At 42.5% G+C, this 20352-nt stretch overlaps 1 protein-coding gene across 39 annotated transcripts in view; it reads left to right on the forward strand.

Moving 5' to 3' along the window:
• The window catches only part of LOC139387467 (obscurin-like), an 87959-nt gene that overhangs the window by 3583 nt on the left and 64024 nt on the right, over positions 1-20352 (forward strand). For 38 of the 39 annotated variants that reach the window (XM_071133663.1, XM_071133673.1, XM_071133680.1 and 35 more), the window contains exons 3-19: positions 2594-2863; positions 3351-3611; positions 5415-5720; positions 6237-6503; positions 7262-7368; positions 7721-7889; positions 8661-8933; positions 9164-9442; positions 9917-10195; positions 11158-11433; positions 11891-12169; positions 14943-15218; positions 15589-15864; positions 16205-16480; positions 16566-16838; positions 16952-17218; positions 18539-18808. In XM_071133663.1, the coding sequence (XP_070989764.1) occupies positions 2594-2863; positions 3351-3611; positions 5415-5720; positions 6237-6503; positions 7262-7368; positions 7721-7889; positions 8661-8933; positions 9164-9442; positions 9917-10195; positions 11158-11433; positions 11891-12169; positions 14943-15218; positions 15589-15864; positions 16205-16480; positions 16566-16838; positions 16952-17218; positions 18539-18808 (4404 nt within the window). The remainder of the gene's footprint in view (positions 1-2593; positions 2864-3350; positions 3612-5414; positions 5721-6236; positions 6504-7261; positions 7369-7720; positions 7890-8660; positions 8934-9163; positions 9443-9916; positions 10196-11157; positions 11434-11890; positions 12170-14942; positions 15219-15588; positions 15865-16204; positions 16481-16565; positions 16839-16951; positions 17219-18538; positions 18809-20352) is intronic. The other variant, XM_071133669.1, reaches the window with a different exon arrangement.

Raw genomic sequence — 20352 nt, forward strand, 5'->3', positions numbered from 1 at the left:
GCAATGCAGGCCTGCATAACAGTGGAGTTTGTCATTCTTGTGATGTTGAGGTCCCCCTGTACACGGGCTTATGTATGTGAAAGCATTGATTTCAAAGAGTGTTTAAAGGCCCAATGCAGCCATTTTTACATGTTTTACCTTTTACATTTTAGTCATTTAGCAGACGCTCTTATCCAGAGCAACTTACAGCAGTGAGTGGATACATTTTATATTTTTTTTCCCATACTGAGCTCATTATCAAATCATTTCTGGGCGACAGTTAAGTACCTTATTGTGATTGTTCTCAATTAAAATGGTCATAAAGAAACAAAAATAGCTTCTTAGCAAAGAGCAATTACTCCAGCAATAATTTTACTAGGACTGTCTGAGTGGTCTGAGTGGATAGTTTAAAAACGAAAAAATGAGCTGTTATTCACCGCATGTTGATGTCTCCATGGCAACACTCCATTCCACCAAAACAGGCTGAAATTTCAGGCGGTCTTTACAAACAGCTTTTACACTAAAAGAACATTATCAACAATTGTACAATACACAGTATTATTACAATTTCATTGCGTGGAAATATACTGTATATAAAACACAGGAAAATCACATGGTCCTGCACTGGGCCTTTAAACATGATAGTGCAAGGAATCTGAAGAGGTTAACCGAGGGTGTGCTGTCCTTGAGATATCGGATAATGTCATACAGTCATGCTCTTACGGAAATTAGTCTCTATCCACACGAAAATAATTAACCAAAGTGAGCTAAAACGTTCACCTGAGCACAGTTTTACTTTGCCCCAACATAGACTTAAACTGTGCAACTAAGTGGTGGAATGCTGGCAGCGAAATGAAGGGGGGGGTGTCATGTTTCATCTATTTTCTGCTAGTGATGAGTAGTTCACAGTTGCAATGATGGCCATTAGGTGCCAGAGCTAGGGTGATTTTCCATGAGCAACTCCTGATTTGCTAGAAGCCTGGAGCATGGAGATTTATCAATGGCGGTCGGTCTCAATTTGACAGCGAGTGCAGTGCCCATGGCAGTGATTTTGGTTGCATCTGGTTATACAGTAATTGACACCAGATAATGGATTCTTGAGAGGCTTTGCAAACGAGAGGGACTGTATCCCTCCACCCTTTATGTACCAGTGTTTTTATTAACACCAGATCATTTGATGACCCACTGGTGTACAATAAGAACCTCTAGGAAATGTCATAATTGAAACATACTCAGTAGTCACAGTCCCAGCCAAACATTCAAAACACACATTCAAAAGTTATATGGAAAGATGATACCAGCACATAAACGCTAAACTAAAATGTAAGTGAATATGGTTTAGCCTCTGTTCCTTCTCAACTGTTTTCAAAGAGCATGAGCCAATATTTAACCTTTTACTGCAGTGGGCTAAACAAGGGTCACACAGTATGTCTTGGTAGCCTTACACAAATTTATTTTGAAACACAAGTCTACACCTCACACACATGGTTATGGTCTTAAAACAAAGAAGACACCTGTACCATGTCAGATATGGAGTTGAAATGCATTCCATTTTGAGTTTGCATCACAATATTACACTTGATATATATCACATAAGACTGAAATATAACAAAACAGTTTGACATAGAAACACCTGATTTCCGGGTGGGTTTTTGAAATAATGTTTATTAATTAAGAAATTATGAAAAATATGAATAACATTCCACCCATGAGGCAACTAGGTCATTTGACTGCGCTGCCTATTTTGAAATAATAAATAAATAGAGCTGATTATTCTGAGTGCTGATGTCTTGTTCTAAACTTGTCCAAATGGAAATGCAGTACATAATAATAGCCCTGTAAGTAGCCTTGTAAGCTCATTCCATAATAAAGTAAACAGACAGTTAAATCGTAGAGAATTAAAGCATTCTCAAAATGGAATGTTTCCTTTTGTTGCTGAAAATGGAACAGCACTTGTCTATGTAATCTGCTTTCTAAGGACTGTAAATTTTAGTTTTATTTGATGGAAATACTCTGTGATGTATTGGAGCCCATAGAAATCAGTCCTGTAGAATGTGTGTGTATCACATGAGGTGGACACATGACAAAATGCTGGCTTGGACTGGTCCAACCTTGGGTTGTTGATGGAGTACAACTAAAATACATAAGTGATTGAAACTTTAGTACTGTACAAGTACTTTAAAGGTTGAATCAGTGAAATTACGTTGCCACAGGCAGCACCGGAGATATTGAGATGAGCGAGAGTCACACACAGTATCTGCGCATGTGCACAGATTCGCTTTGTGCTGTATACAGTGTGGTAGCCAGGGCACCAAAACAGTGGAGAAGTTGCGCTTCAATGCTCTTAGTTGTTGCTGTTTACTTTCTGCTGAGAACGGTTCAAAGTAAGATACATTCATTTAATTACAGGAGTCACTCACCTTTTTAAAAATGTTCTGCAATCTTCCTATGTCAGAGCCCAAGGCAGGGTATGGCATATTAAAATAAATACATCCATTGTATCTGCAAAACAGAAAGAGATTGACTTTATGAGCAATTGATTTACGCATCCACCAATTTCCATAATTTCACTCACCTTCTGACAATTATTGTGTGTTCTTTCAATGATCCTCAGAGCCCAAGGTGCCTTTCAGGAGGAAGCTGCAGGATGTGGAGGTCCAGGAGAAGATGACGGCCACGCTGCTGTGTGAGGTGCCCATCTCCACAACCCAGGCCAGCTGGTTCATGGAGGAGACGCGACTGGAGGACTGCTCCAAGTACCGAATGGAGGAGGAGGGCACCATGCGGCGCCTCACCATCCACAACGTCACCACCAATGATGATGCCGTCTACATCTGCGAGATGAAGGAGGGGAGCCGCACCGTGGCCGAGCTCACTGTGCTGGGTACGAGAGCCATTTTGTTGTATCTAGTCTTCTGACAAACTTTTGATGCCTCAATAACAAATGCCTCAATAACATTATCAACATTGAGATTGTTCCTACATCATACTTTGATGGAAAATATATCAGAGAGAAGTTTACAATGAAATGTTGTGCAGTTTCATCATGTAATAGGCATTACTGCCTATTACTGTCAAAATACTGTCAAAATATACTGTCAAAACACTGTCAAAATATACTGTCAAAATATACTGTCAAAGTACTGTCAAAATATACTGTCAAATACTGTCAAAATACAGTGTCAAAATATATTGTCAAAATATACAGTAAAAAAACTGTCAAAACATTTAATGATGCAAAGGGAGTCTCCAATTTCCTTTCTGACCTTTCAAGGGGGCAATAACCTTGGTATTCAGTTTACACAGTGTTAGTGCTGCAGCGTTGTAGACTACACTTGCCATTTGGTGACCCTTGTACTTGTCACTCACAGGCAACATCACTAAGAAGCTGCCCAGGAGGACTGTAGTGCCAGTGAGTGATACAGTGATCTTCTGCGTTGAGCTGGAGCACCCCTGTTCTGACGCCTACTGGACACGCAATGCCGAGCGTCTGAAGCCGGACACACGCATAATAATTGCGTGCACCCTCAGGCAGTACACTTTAACCATCAGCCACTGCCAAGCTGACGACTCAGGAGAGGTGGCCTTCATGGCTGGAGACTGCAAGACCTCCACAAGATTCTCTGTCACAGGTGAGCTACAAACATAGACCTACATGCATAGCACAGACTCTAAAGCCCTTTTCCTGTCACAACATCAAATTAGGAAATCCTACGTTTAAATTCCATTTTGATTCATCTGATCACAAAGGCTAACTATATTTATTTTATTTCACTTTTATTTAACCAGGTAGGCTAGTTGAGAACAAGTTCTCATTTAGAACTGCGATAACCAAGATAAAGCAAAGCAGTTGGACACATACAACAACACAGAGTTACACATGGAATAAACAAACATACAGTCAATAATACAGTAGAAGAAGAAAAAAGTCTATGTGCATTGTGTGCAAATGAGGTAAGATAAGGGAGGTAAGGCAATAAATAGGCCATGGTGGCGAAGTAATTACAATATAGCAATTAAACACTGGAATGGTAGATGTCCAGAAGATGATTGTGCAAGTACAGATAATGGGGTGCAAAGGAGCAAGATAAATAAATAAATACAGTGTGGGGATGAGGTAGATGGATGGGCTAATTACAGATGGGCTATGTACATGTGCAGTGATCTGTGAGTTGCTCTGACAGCTGGTGCTTCAAGCTGGTGAGGGAGATAAGAGTCTCCAGCTTCAGTGATTATTGCAGTTCATTCCAGTCATTAGCAGCAGAGAACTAGAAGGAGAGACAGTCAAAGGAGGAATTGGCTTTGGGGGTGACCAGTGAGATATACCTGCTGGTGCGCGTAATTTGGATTGGAGATGTTTAATGTGAGTCTGGAAGGAGAGTTTACAGTCTAACCAGACACATAGGTATTTGTAGTTGTCCACATATTCTAAGTCAGAACCGTCCAGAGTAGTGATGCTGGACGGGCGGGCAGGTGCGGGCAGCGATCGGATGAAGACCATGCATTTAGTTTTACTTGCATTTAAGAGCAGTTGGAGGCCACGGAAGGAGAGTTGTATGGCATTGAAGCTCGTCTGGAGATTAGTTAACACAGTGTCCAAAGAAGGGCCAGAAGTATACAGAATGGTGGCGTCTGCGTAGAGGTGGATCAGAGAATCACCAGCAGCAAGAGCGACATCATTGATGTATACAGAGAAGAGAGTCTGCCAAAGAATTGAACCCTATGGCGCCCCCATAGAGACTGCCAGAGGTCCGGACAACAGGCCCTCCGATTTGACACTCTGAACTCTATCAGAGAAGTAGTTGGTGAACCAGGCGAGGCAATCATTTGAGAAACCAAGGCTGTTGAGTATGCCGATAAGAATGTGATGATTGACAGAGTCGAAATCTTTAGCCAGGTCGATGAGTACGGCTGCACAGCATTGTCTCTTATTGATGGTGGTTATGATATCATTTAAGACCTTGAGCGTGGCTGAGGTGCACCCATGACCAGCTCGGAGACCAGACTGCACAGCGAAGAAGGTACGGTGGTATTTTAAATTGTAATCTGTTTGTTAACTTGGCTTTCGAAGACCTTAGAAAGGCATGGTAGGATAGATATAGGTCTGTAGCAGTTTGGGTCTAGAGTGTCTCCCCCTTTGAAGAGGGGGATGACCGTGGCTGCTTTCCAATCTTTGGGAATCTCAGACGATACGAAAGAGAGGTTGAACCGGCTAGTAATAGGGGTTGCAACAATTTTGGCAGAACATTTTAGAAAGAGAGGGTCCAGATTGTCTAGCCCAGCTGATTTGTAGGGGTCTATATTTTGCAGCTCTTTCAGAACATCAGCTATCTGGATTTGTTCTATACATCTGCAGATACATCATATCACTGACTTTTCTCAGGATTTATCATACATACGTGAGCCATTCCAAACTATACCTCCCTACCTCCCAGCTGCCAGAAAGCATCCTCCTGATCCCCCCGTCGATGTGGTGGTGCGCAACAAGACAGACTCATCCATCACCCTCCACTGGTCCCCCCCAGACAGTGACCGCCCTGTGCCCATCAAGGGGTACATGGTAGAGAGGAGGAAGGTGGGTGCCCAGACCTGGCAGAGGTGCAATGGCATGGAGATCAGCCCGTTTACTGAGATCACGATCCAGAACTTCACAGAGGAGGCCAGCTACCAGTTCCGCATTTCTGCAGTCAACAACTATGGCCAGAGCCAATACCTGGAGGTGCCCGGGACCTTCTACCTTGGTGAGACAGACAAACATCTTCTTACTCCTTATTATTTGGTTTTATTGAAGAAGAAACTAATGGCAGTCTAGGAATACTCCTGGAGATGTATGAGGTAGACAAGAAGAATGTGGGTCGGCACCAAGGCTTTTAGGTAGAAGGTGACTTGTACGTAAGAGTAAAATAACTAAGTACACTCTTAGAAAAAAAGGAGCTATCTAGAGCCTAATAGGGTTCTTCGGCTGTCCCCATAAGAGACCCTTTGAATTACCCATTTTGGTTCCAGGTAGAACCATTTTGGTTTTGAGGTTCCATGTAGAACAAGAAGAGGGTTCTACATAGAACCCAAAAGGTTTCTACCTGGAACCAAAAAGGGTTCTACCAGGATCCTAAAATGGTTATCCTATTGGGACAGCAGAAGAACCTTTATGGAACTTTTCAACAGGTACTCACAATCAAACCGTAATAAAAAAATATACATAAAAACACCAGCATGCTACTTTTGTAATACTGATGTGATTCAACCATTTCTTACAGAGCCCAGTGCAGAGGTGAAAACAGGCCTGATGAACAGCACAGCCATCTCAGGTGAGGAGTCCTCACTCTCCGTGGATCTGTCTGCCGTGTGCTCTGGCTTCTGGTCTATCAACGGACGCCTCCTGCGTAGTGGTGGTGACTACCTCATCACCCGCCAAAAGACCATGCACACGCTGATGATCCGGACGGTCTTGATGGAGATGAACGGAGCCGTGGTCAAATTTGTGGGCGGTGGCTCGGAGAGCACTTGTATACTCAAAGTGAAGGGTAAGCACTGGAATAGGGGGCAATGCCAAGAATAAGAACTGTGGTTGAATATGCATATCTTCATTAGCATGATGCTTTGAGTTGCCTGTATAAATCAAATCAAATAAAACATGCTTTGTAAACAACAGGTGTAGACTAACAGTGAAATGCTTACTTACGGGCCCTTCCCAACAATGCAGAGAGAAATAAAATAGAGAAATAATAGAAAGTAAAACATGTAATAATAAAAGTAATAATAAATACACAATGAGTATAAAGGCTATACATACATAATCAAAAAAATGTACTACCTAGAACCGAAAAGGGTTCTTTGGCTGTCCCCATAGGAAAAGAACCCTTTGTTGAACCCTTTTTGGTACTACTGTAGGTAGAACCCTTTTGGTTCCAGATAGAATCCTTTTGGGTTCCAGGTAGAACCCTTTCCTCTCTTTCTTATTGATCTATTAACTAATTTACCGCATGGTGATGTCACCAGGCAGACCAAAACTCCATCCCACCAAAACAGGATGAAATTCTACACTTTCTTTACAAGTAGCTTTTACACTTTTACACTAAAAGGGCGTTATACTCATTTTCACAATTTCACACTATTATTCCAAACTCATAGGGCTGTACAAGCAGTTAGGAACCTCATCTGTTAGCTGTTCTGTTGGTAGACAGTCACCATCTTTCCATTGGAATTTCCCATACAACAACTACAATTCAATACTCTGTAATAAGCATAGCCCCGGTAGCTTATGTGAAACCTCTATTTACAGCTCCACCTATCCGGTTCACCAGTAAGTCTGCTCACACTGAGGTGGTGACCTGCAGCGCCCAGTCCTCCGCCCAGCTGACCACAGAGGTGTCTGATTACCATGCCCAGGTGTGTAGTGGTCCTTTTGTAGCTCAGTTGGTAGCGCGTGGCGCTTGTCACACCGGGGTAGTGGGTTTGATTCCCAGGACCAGCCATGCATAAAATGTATGCACGACTGTAAATCACTTTGGATAAAAGTGTTTGCTAAATGGCATATATTTTCTAATGGCATATAATATATGAAGTCCAGATGACTGAATTAATTAATGAACCCTGTTAGTGTTAGGAGTAGTGTTATAAATACAAAAATACTTAAGACTTCCTCTTTTGAATTGTTCAGATTCAATTCACTGTGTAAATCACTGTGTAATGCTGTCTCTTGTGCAGATTGTGCATTTCAATGTTTCCTCCGACTCTGTAGGTGGTCTGGATGAAGAATGGACGGGAGCTGAAGATGGGCAAGAAGTATGAGTGCATAACCACTGACCACAAGAGGATCCTGATGGTGCACAATGTCACTGAAGAGGACACGGGAATCTATGAGTGTGTCCTAAACGAAGACAGAATGTCCCTGAAGCTTTCTCTAAAAGGTACAACAGGACAGCCGAAATATCAAGAATAAAGACTCAACTCCTATAGTAATCTATCATGCTAGAAATAAGAAAACACTCCAATGTCTACAACATATTAATAACTTGTTGACACCTGGTGGAAAGTGGAAACCTGATCCCTCAGATTCCCATATAATTGTAATACAATAACAGAAATAGCTACATTTTGTACAGCTTCACTGAAAACCCGTTTTGTACTTTATCTTTATTTTTTACGTATGACAGATGTTGTTACACTCGAAATCCAGTAGGTTAGTCTGACCCCGGATCTTAAACTGACACTGCGTATGAAGTGCAACCTCTAACCTACATTGCCTACAGAAAGCCCCTCTCACACCACGTGACACACAGGGACAGACTGTGCTGTGACAGCTAACACCAGGTGGTAGTGAGTCGTCTAGCATGGGAAAGAGCTCTCTGTCATCATGTAATAAAGTCCAATGTGTCACTGGTACCGTCCCCAATCCTCCAACCACGCACAGGCAGGCACCCACCTATCATATGATGGTGTATGAAATGTAGCTGTTTGGTTATAAAAGCATAATCAAATATTTGTAAAGCAAATAAATCATCATAAATGATTCTGTTATTGCATATTTTTTGTCATATTCAATTCCACATGGGCTTTTGTTAATATTTAATTATAACCTTAAGGTATTAATAGATTTCCACCACAACTCTATAAACTAAAAAAGCAGACAAATCATGTTTTTGTTCTTGATGACAAATCCATCCATGTTTCTCTTCCAGATGAAGCAAAATTCCTGAACAAGCCCAGGGGTCCCATGGGGGTGGCACCTGCCCTCAGTGGGCACCTTGAGTTGAACTGTGAGGTATCGTCTGCCAGCGGGGTGGTGGTGTGGAGGAAGGATCAGACAGTGGTCATTGAGGACCAAAGAACTACCATTATCTCCAAAGGGACACAGAGGAGACTGGTCATCAAGAACGCCAAGAAGAGTGACGAGGGACACTACTCCTGCGAGACAGCGGAAGACAAAGTCACATTCCAGGTCAAGATAAAAGGTAAGAGGGAGAAGGAATGTCTGTAGAGCACACCGGACAAACAATATCATTGTATTCAGCTTGTAGAATACCTAGTCATATATATATATATATTTTATGTTTAAGCTAGAAAAACTAGTGTCCCCTCAGAATCACAGACTGCCCATACAAATACTGTTCCTGTTTTCAGTGTTCAACCCAAAAAGAAAGGTTTCTGATTTTACTTAGCCATTCCATGACTGTTCCCTCAGAAGTTCAACAGGCTGCCTTCACCAACAAGGACTCTGTACAGAAGGAAGTGAGGGCTACTCTCTCCCAGAAAGCCACTCTGAGCTGTGAGGTTGCAGATACCAAGACAGAGGTGAAATGGTACAAGGATGGTAAACAGATCATTGCAAGTAAAACAGTCTCCATGGAGACAAAGGGCAAGAGTCGTCTGTTGGTAGTAGACAAAATGGAGAAAAAGGATGCTGGAGAGTACACCTGTGAAGCTAGAGCAGAGAAGCTGGTCTTTAAAATACATGTGTCAGGTAAGCCAAATATTGAGTTACTGTCTATTGTCTACTTTTGCACGAGGTTGCTGGAGTGGTTGTCCATGTGCCAGTCTTGCAAATTGGAAACGTTTTCCCCCTTAGTCCTTGGTGATGGTTTGAACAATGTACAACATTTGAATTTCTTCAGCTCTGCTCATTATGTTAGACATGTATGGTTGTTTTGTTAGTTTCAATGTGTTCTAATTGAGACCTAAAAATGTGTGAGGTTATCAGATAAAATATTGTTTGGAGATATGGGCTTCAAAGCTGTTTCATTGGATGATTTTGCTTTCATGGCTTCTGAGGACACCTCAGTGATGCGATGTGTCTGCCTCTGCTATATTAGTGCTGTAGCTGGTTGACTATGGCTGTTATATATGTCAATGCTACCCATGTCTGTCCAGTGTCGAAAAATTATTCCTGTTTTCATTATTTGACCCCTACTATGCCCCTCCATGATTGTTCCCTCAGAAGCCCAACAGGCTGCCTTCACCAACAAGGACTCTGTACAGAAGGAGGTGAAAGCTACTCTCTCCCGGAAAGCCACTCTGAACTGTGATGTGTCAGATTCCAAGACTGAGGTGAAATGGTACAAGGATGGCAAACTGCTGACTTCCAGTAAGACAGTCTCCATGGAGACAAAGGGCAAGACTCGTCAGCTGGTGATAGAGAAGGTGGAGAAGAAGGATGCTGGAGAGTACACCTGTGAGGTTGGAGCAGAAAAACTGGTCTATGAGATACAGGTGACAGGTAAGGAGGATATCGACTTGCTGTCTTGTCTCCTTTCTGCCCGATTGCTTGAATGGTTGTCTGTCTGCTCTTTACATTAATGAGGAATTGGACCTTGCATGTTACAGGCACCAGCAGTCCGCCACCCCACCTCCAAGCACTCTGAGCTCTTCAGCCTAATATCTATTGCTTCTAATATTGTTATGTAGCCCAGCTCATTGTCTTTTTTCAATTATATGTGACATTTGAATTGTCCATTTTTTTTATTCTTCCACATATCCCTTGTTAATATGTATTCACTCCTTTTTCGCCAGTCTCTAATCAACTATCTGCTTGCACCTGTTGCGCCTGTTACGCACAGCAGGTGTGTCTTCTTAAGTACGTCTTCCTAATTTGTTTGTACATTACTGATGATAAGGCCGAAACGTATGCTCCGTTTTTGTTTATTAACTTTGTACTTTTTGTATTCTTTTGAGCGTGGATTAAATTAAGTGTATTATTTTTGCACATCGGCCTCCTTGGGTTATTCCTTTTCATGGTTTTGAGTGCCAGTACCTTTTGAACTCTACATATATTTTTTCTCCTACACACCGGCTGCCTTCCATTGTAGCCTGACTGCAAACCCTCATACTGGCTTTCTGCTCTACACATTGGACATGTTTATCTTAGGAGAAGATAACTATTAAATATTTACCTCTCCCCTCGGATGCTTTGGCAAGTGTACTGTTGAATTACATTTAGCTTTTGTCTCAGTAAGAAACAAATGCCTAGTTTTTTGCCATACTGATAAAGTTGAGATCTTAGGATTAGTTGATTCCATCAGACAAGGGGCTATGTTGAGGCTTCAATGTTGTTTCCTTGCTTGATTTGGCTCTGGTTGTTTTGCTTTGTGGCTTATGGGGACGTCTCACTGGTCTCTGTCCCTTTTGTGGCTGTGTGTCTATTCCCATTCTAAATTTGAACTGCTAATGGTTGATTTACAGAGGCCCAGGCTGCCTTCTCCAATAAGGACTCTGTACAGAGAGAGGTTAGAGCTGCTCTCTCCCAGAAAGCCACTCTGAGCTGTGATGTGTCAGATACCAAGACTGAGGTGAAATGGTACAAGGATGGCAAACTTCTGACTTCCAGTAAGACAGTCTCCATGGAGACAAAGGGAAAGACACGTCAGCTGGTGATAGAGAAGGTGGAGAAGAAGGATGCTGGAGAGTACACCTGTGAGGTTGGAGCAGAGAAACTGGTCTTTAAGATACATGTGACAGGTATGGAGGATATATTGGATTTACTGTCTGTCTATTGTTTGCTCTGGGGCATATAGTGGGACAAATGGTTGTCTATATGCCTGTCCTACAAATATTTATTTGATAAAACTTGTCTTTGACAAAGGTTGTTTCATTTGTCGAGTTGTCTTCCCAAGTTGACATCTCCTACATTCTGTGTTGCTGCTCTAGCTTATATTACATCTGAATAGTCTGTTTCTGTGTTGCTGCTATAGCTTATATTGCATCTGAATAGTCTGTTTCTGTGTTTGTTGCGCAGTTTGTTTGTCTCCGTACCATGTTAGAATTGCTGACAGTTAACACTCGGTGTCATTCTGTAGACAATTCTCCCCATGTCTGTACAGGACAGTAAGTGGTGTGTTCTGTGTTTGGTGCTGATACTGTTTGACTCTAAATTAAGTTTTTCTGCCATTGTGCCCCTCCATGACTGTTCCATCAGAAGCACATCAGGCTGCCTTCACCAATAAGGACTCTATACAGAAAGAGGTGAAAGCTACTCTCTCCCAGAAAGCCACTCTGAGCTGTGATGTGTCAGATACCAAGACAGAGGTGAAATGGTACAAGGATGGCAAACTGCTGACTTACAGTAAGACAGTCTCCATGGAGACAAAGGGCAAGACTCGTCAGCTGGTGATAGAGAAGGTGGAGAAGAAGGATGCTGGACAGTACACCTGTGAGGTTGGAGCAGAGAAACTGGTCTTTAAGATACAGGTGACAGGTATGCAGGAGTTGTTTTTTAGTTAGGAGCCCTCTGTGATGTGATTTAGGTTTTGGTTGCTTGAATGGTTGTCCGTTTGTCTGTCCTATTAATTAAACTTGTATTCTCCTTATTTAAAGATAATCGTAAGAGATTTTCTTAAGTCGGAGAAGATGTTATGGGACATACACAGTTACATTTTTAGTTCTGTTTTTTAACTTACAGCTATTTAGTTATTTTCTAAGTGTAATTGGTAATGTTGCCTTAGCATTTGTGAGTTCTATCTTGCAAAAAAATAGGTTTAATTGGTTGTTTTGATTGCGCACAGCATTGTCCTTTGAACATTTTGTCTCGATTCACAGATGTTTCTCATGGGGATATCTGAGTGCTCTGTTTCCCAGTTTGTTGCTCTGGACTGTGTGTCCGTCTCCACGCCACATTGGAATTTCAGATGGTTGACTTTGCAAGGCTGCTCTATGTCCAATAACTCCCGTATTTGTCCAGTCTAGAGATATGGTTCCTGTTTTCATGTGATATTGAGGTTTCTCATTTCCATCATATCCCTCAATTGTTCCTCCTTTAGAAATGAAGGCTGCTTTCTCCAATAAGGACTTTGTACAGCAGGGAGTGAAAGCTACTCTCTCCCAGAAAGCCACTCTGAGCTGTGAGCTGTTAGATACCAAGGCAGAGGTGAAATGGTACAAATATGGCAAGCTACTGACTTCCACTAAGACAGTCCACATGTTGTCAATGAGCAAAGCTTGTCAGCTTGTGATAGAAAATGTGTAGAAAAAGGATGCTGGAGAGTACACCTGTGAGGCTGGAGCAGAGAAGTTGGTCTTTAAGATACAGCTGGCTCTATTATTGTTTCTCAGAAGGCTTTGGAGGCTGAACAGTTGTCAATGTACAGTGGGGAGAACAAGTATTTGATACACTGCCGATTTTGCAGGTTTTTCCTACTTACAAAGCATGTAGAGGTCTGTCATTTTTATCATAGGTACACTTCAACTGTGAGAGACGGAATCTAAAACAAAAATCCAGAAAATCACATTGTATGATTTTTAAGTAATTAATTTGCATTTTATTGCATGACATAAGTATTTGATCACCTACCAACCAGTAGGAATTCCGGCTCTCACAGACCTGTTAGTTTTACTTTAAGAAGCCCTCCTGTTCTCCACTCATTACCTGTATTAACTGCACCTGTTTGAACTCGTTACCTGTATAAAATACACCTGTCCACACACTCAATCAAACAGACTGCAACCTCTCCACAATGGCCAAGACCAGAGAGCTGTGTAAGGACATCAGGGATAACATTGTAGACCTGCACAAGGCTGGGATGGGCTACAGGACAATAGGCAAGCAGCTTGGTGAGAAGGCAACAACTGTTGGCGCAATTATTCGAAAATGGAAGAAGTTCAACATGACGGTCAATCCCCCTCGGTCTGGGACTCCATGCAAGATCTCACCTCATGGGGCATCAATGATCATAAGGAAGGTGAGTGATCAGCCCAGAACTACATGGCAGGACCTGGTCAATGACCTGAAGAGAGCTGGGACCACAGTCTCAAAGAAAACCATTAGTAACACACTACGCTGTCATGGATTAAAATCCTGCAGCGCACGCAAGGTCCCCCTACTCAAGCCAGTGCATGTCCAGGTCCGTCTGAAGTTTGCCAATGACCATCTGGATGATCCAGAGGAGGAATGGGAGAAGGTCATGTGGTCTGATGAGACAAAAATAGAGCTTTTTGGTCTAAACTCCACCCGCCGTGTTTGGAGGAAGAAGAAGGATGAGTACAACTCCACGAACACCATCCCAACCGTGAAGCATGGAGGTGGAAACATCATTCTTTGGGGATGCTTTTCTGCAAAGGGGACAGGACGACTGCAACGTATTGAGGGGAGGAGGGATGGGGCCATGTATTGCGAGATCTTGGCCAACAACCTCCTTCCCTCAGTAAGAGCATTGAAGATGGGTCGTAGATGGGTCGTGGCTGGGTCTTCCAACATGACAACGACCCGAAACACACAGCCAGGGCAACTAATGAGTGAGAAGCATCTCAAGGTCCTGGAGTGGCCTAGCCAGTCTCCAGACCTGAACCCAATATAAAATCTTTGGAGGGAGCTGAAAGTCTATATTGCCCAGGGACAGCCCCGAAACCTGAAGGATCTGGAGAAGGTCTGTATGGAGGAGTGGGCCAAAATCCCTGCTGCAGTGTGTGCAAACCTGGTCAAGAACTACAGGAAACGTATGATCTCTGTAATTGCAAACAAAGGTTTCTGTATCAAATATTAAGTTCTGCTTTTCTGATGTATCAAATACTTATGTCATGCAATAAAATGCAAATGAATTACTTAAAAATCATACAATTTTTGTTTTAGATTCCGTCTCTCACAGTTGAAGTGTACCTATGATAAAAATTACAGACCTCTACATGCTTTGTAAGTAGGAAAACCTGCAAAATCGGCAGAGTATCAAATACTTGTTCTCCCCACTGTATATGTTCTCTACATTGTCTACAAATGTTTTCCATAATAGAAAGAGGCGTTATAGTGTTGTCTTTTTTTATTGTTTTGCTAATGTCTGAATTGTCCGTTACCCTGTTTGTTGCATTGTCTTGTCTGTCTTACTACTTTATAAATGCAGATGGTTGATTTATCTAGCATTTGTATTGCTTATGTCCCCTAATGTCTGTTGTGTGTAAGATATGGTTTGGTTGTTGGGATTGTTTGACCTTGAATGTTATGTTTCTGGTACTATCATGCACCTCCATAATTGTTCCCTCAGAAACTCAAGCAGCTTTCACCAATAAGGACTCTGTAGAGAAGGAGGTGAAAGCTACTCTCTCCCAGAAAGCCACTCTGAGCTGTGAGGTATCTGACACCAAGACTGAGGTGAAATGGTACAAGGATGGCAAACTGCTGACTTCAAGTAAGACAGTCTCCATGGAGACAAAGGGCAAGACTCGTCAGCTGGTGATAGAGAAGGTGGAGAAGAAGGATGCTGGACAGTACACCTGTGAGGTTGGAGCAGAGAAGCTGGTCTTTAAGCTACAGGTGACAGGTATGGGACGATTTCAAAGCTGGCTGTCCATTGATGTTTCTCTCAAGGTTTTGGAGGCTGGATGGTTGTCAATGTACTGTGTCTGTGTTCTACGTTGTCTACAATTTTCTTCTCCCAAGGAAAGACATGTTATACTGTTTGTTTTGATGGTTTTGTTAGTGTGGAAGTCTAAATTGTATGTTCTTCTCTGTCTCATAATGCTTTAGAAATGCAGATTTCTTTTTTTTACTTACTCTGACAATATCGCTTGATTTCCCTTTTGTATGTCATGTGCAAGATATCCAAAGGGTTTCTGATTTGGTGTTGGGATTGTTTGACCGTGAATGAAGGGTTTCTGGTTTTACCATACCCTTCAATGATCCCCATTCAGAGGCCCAGGCTGCTTTCTCCAATAAGGACTCTGTACAGAAGGAGGTGAAAGCTACTCTCTCCCAGAAAGCCACTCTGAGCTGTGAGGTATCTGACACCAAGACAGAGGTGAAATGGTACAAGGATGGCAAACTGCTGACTTCCAGTAAGACAGTCTCCATGGAGACAAAGGGCAAGACTCGTCAGCTGGTGATAGAGAAGGTGGAGAAGAAGGATGCTGGAGAGTACACCTGTGAGGTTGGAGCAGAGAAACTGGTCTTTAAGATGCAGGTGACAGGTATGGAGGATATGAAAGCTGGCTGTCTATTGATGTTTCTCTTAAGGCTTTGTAGGCTGAATGGTCCCAAACCAGTTGATGTTTTGTATACTCAAGTCAATGGCCTCTGAATGTATTGCCCATTTTGTTTTGGTAGATGTCTGTCTCTTGGTTGCATATTTGTGTCTAAAACTATATTTCAAAAGCTGGTAATTGACTTAATAGTCTAGCCATTGTATTGCTCAACACCTCCCAGTCTCATGTCTGTCCAGTGTAGAGATGTGCTTCCTGTTTGTTTTGTGTTCAACCCTGAATGAAGGGGTTCTAATTCCACTGTGGCATGTCATCATTTCTCCTTCAGAGATTCAAGCAGCTTTCACCAACAAGGAGTCTGTAAAGAAGGAGGTGAAAGCTACTCTCTCCCAGAAAGCCACTCTGAGCTGTGAGGTATCTGACACCAAGACAGAGGTGAAATGGTACAGGGATGGCAAACTGCTGACTTCCAGTAAGACAGTCTCCATGGAGACAAAGGGCAAGACTCGTCAGCTGGTGATAGAGAAGGTGGAGAAGAAGGATGCTGGACAGTACACCTGTGAGGTTGGAGCAGAGAAACTGGTCTTTAAGATACAGGTGACAGGTATGATGTCATTGACTCATTCAACCGTATTTGTTATACCCATCACTATCATCACTATGCTAACAAGTCTTATTTTTTTCTCTAGAATCCTCTGCCAAGTTTAAAAAGACTGCCGTGAAGGATATATGCAGTGTTCAAGCAAGTGAGAAGATTGTTTTGACCACTGAGCTGACTTCGGAGAGTGCCAGTGTTAAGTGGTTCAGGGATGGAGTAGAGTTGAAGGAAGGCACTAAATATGAGATGAAGAGAGAGGGACATTCTCGTACCCTGATTGTGAAGTCCACCGAAGTCAAAGACAGTGGCACCTACTCTTGCCACACTGATGATGACAAGCTTGAGTTCAAAGTTCAAGTCAAACGTTAGTTAGCAATTAATTCATCAGAACAATTGATTGGCGTGTACAGTCAATACTGACATAAGAGCGTGCATATAAAATGTAGTTAATTAAGTTCTGTCCATGTTTCCTCTCAGAGACACCGCTGAAGTTTGTGGTGCAGTTGCAGCCTGTAGCCACAGAGCTGGGTGTGACGCTGACCCTGACCTGTGAACTGAACCAAGCCTCAGGGGACGTACTCTGGCGCCACAACAGTCGTGAGGTCAAACCCGGTGGCAGGTTCTGTGTCAGCGCTGACAGTGCCAAGCGGGTCCTTACCGTAACAGGAATGACCAAAGAGGATGAGGGAGAGTACATCTGTGAATGCAAAGATGATAAGACCTCTGCCAAGGTCTCCACCAACGGTAGCTGAGGCTTTACTTTCATTAGATTTAACACTTGGTCACTCATTACTGCAGCATATAGTTACAGACATAAACAACATAGTTAATGACATATACATCATAGTTACAGACATATACAACACAGTTACAGACATGTACAACATAGTTACAGACTTGTACCAGAAAGTTACAGACATGTACTACATAGTTACAGACATATACAACACAGTTACAGACATATACAACATAGTTACATACATATTCAACAGAGTTACAGACCTGTACAACATAGTTACAGACCTGTACAACATAGTTACAGACCTGTACAACATAGTTACAGACCTGTACAACATAGTTACAGACATATACAACATAGCTACAGACATACACAACATAGTTACAGACATATAGAACATAGTTAGAGACAAATACAACATAGTTAGAGGCATATACACCATAGGTACAGACATATACAACATGGTTACAGACATAAACAACATAGTTACAGGCATGTACAACATAGTTACAGACATATACAGCATAGTTGCAGACCTGACCTGTCCAGCATAGTTACAATCAAATACAACATAGTTACAGACATATACAACACAGTTACATACATATACAACATAGTTACAGACAAATACAGTACAGTTACAGACATATACAACATAGGTACAGACATATACAACATAATTACAGACCTGTACTACAAAGTTACAAACATGTACAACATAGTTACAGACAAATACAGTACAGTTACAGACCTGTAAAACATAGTTCCAGACATATACAACATAGTTACAGACATATACAACGTAGTTACATACATTTATAACATAGTTACAGACATATGCAACATAGTTACAGACACATACAACATAGTTACAGACACATACAACATAGTTACAGACACATACAACATAGTTACAGACATATGCAACATAGTTACAGACATGAGTATCATAGTTACAGACATATAAACATAATTACAGACATATTAAACATATTTACAGACATATACAACATAGTTACAGACATATAAACATAATTACAGACATATTAAACATATTTACAGACATATACAACATAGTTACAGACATATACAACATAGTTACAGACAAATACAGCATAGCTACAGACCTGTACAACATAGTTACAGACATATACAACATAGTTACAGACATATACAACATAGTTACAGACATATACAACATAGTTACAGCCATATCGTCAAACATAATAGATATGAACCCATGTATTTCAATATTAACTCATTTTCTTTGTGCCTGAGTCTAATTAAGTGTCTCCAGATAATCTTTTCCATTCTGAACTTTTCAGCCCCCAGACTGGTGAATCTGACTTCCAAGCTGAGCAGCATCGTTGCAGTGGAAGGGAAAGATGTCATCTTCAAGTGTAGTGTCACCCCAGCAGACGTCAAAGTAAAATGGTTCCGCAACAACGTGCCAATCACTGCTGGGCCCAAGTATAAGATTGAGCACAGGGCCACCAGCCACTCCCTCACCATCACGTCAGTCAGTCAGGAGGATGCTGGGGAGATCAGCATGGCAGCTGAGGGCAAAACCTGCAGCGCTACCCTCCAAGTGCAACGTAAGAACCAACCTCTATTCACTTTAACACTTAGTGTATGATATAATATCTGAGCTAATTTCCAGTGGATATACTTATGTTCTGTATTATCATCAAATCAAATCAAATTTATTTATATAGCCCTTTGTACATCAGCTGATATCTCAAAGTGCTGTACAGAAACCCAGCCTAAAACCCCAAACAGCAAGCAATGCAGGTGTAGAAGCACGGTGGCTAGGAAAAACTCCCTAGAAAGGCCAAAACCTAGGAAGAAACCTGGAACCAGGAACCAGGCTATGTGGGGTGGCCAGTCCTCTTCTGGCTGTGCCGGGTGGAGATTATAACAGAACATGGCCAAGATGTTCAAATGTTCATAAATGACCAGCATGGTCAAATAATAATAAGGCAGAACAGTTGAAACTGGAGCAGCAGCACGGCCTGGTGGACTGGGGACAGCAAGGAGTCATCATGTCAGGTAGTCCTGAGGCATGGTCCTAGGGCTCAGGTCCTCCAAGAGAGAGAGAGAAAGAGAGAATTAGAGAGAGCACACTTAAATTCACACAGGACATCGAATAGGACAGGAGAAGTACTCCAGATATAACAAACTGACCCTAGCCCCCCGACACAAACTACTGCAGCATAAATACTGGAGGCTGAGACAGGAGGGGTCAGGAGACACTGTGGCCCCATCCGAGGACACCCCCGGACAGGGCCAAACAGGAAGGATATAACCCCACCCACTATGACAAAGCACAGCCCCCACACCACTAGAGGGATGTCTTCAACCACCAACTTACCATCCTGAGACAAGGCCGAGTATAGCCCGCAAAGATCTCTGCCACGGCACAACCCAAGGGGGGGCGCCAACCCAGACAGGAAGATCACATCAGTGACTCAACCCACTCAAGTGACGCACCCCTCCTAGGGACGGTATGAAAGAGCCCCAGCAAGCCAGTGACTCAGCCCCTGTAATAGGGTTAGAGGCAGAGAATCCCAGTGGAAAGAGGGGAACCGGCCAGGCAGAGACAGCAAGGGCGGTTCGTTGCTCCAGAGCCTTTCCGTTCACCTTCCTACTCCTGGGCCAGACTACACTCAATCATATGACCCACTGAAGAGATGAGTCTTCAGTAAAGACTTAAAGGTTGAGACCGAGTTTGCGTCTCTTACATGGGTAGGCAGACCATTCCATAAAAATTGAGCTCTATAGGAGAAAGCCCTGCCTCCAGCTGTTTGCTTAGAAATTCTAGGGACAATTAGGAGGCCTGCGTCTTGTGACCGTAGCGTACGTGTAGGTATGTACGGCAGGACCAAATCAGAGAGATGGGTAGGAGCAAGCCCATGTAATGCTTTGTAGGTTAGCAGTAAAACCTTGAAATCAGCCCTTGCCTTGACAGGAAGCCAGTGTAGGGAGGCTAGCACTGGAGTAATATGATCAAATTTTTGGGTTCTAGTCAGGATTCTAGCAGCCGTATTTAGCACTAACTGAAGTTTATTTAGTGCTTTATCCGGGTAGCCGGAAAGTAGAGCATTGCAGTAGTCTAACCTAGAAGTGACAAAAGCATGGA

Source organism: Oncorhynchus clarkii, chromosome 28, assembly GCF_045791955.1.
Source record: "Oncorhynchus clarkii lewisi isolate Uvic-CL-2024 chromosome 28, UVic_Ocla_1.0, whole genome shotgun sequence".
In the NCBI taxonomy this organism is placed as follows: Eukaryota; Metazoa; Chordata; class Actinopteri; order Salmoniformes; family Salmonidae; genus Oncorhynchus; species Oncorhynchus clarkii.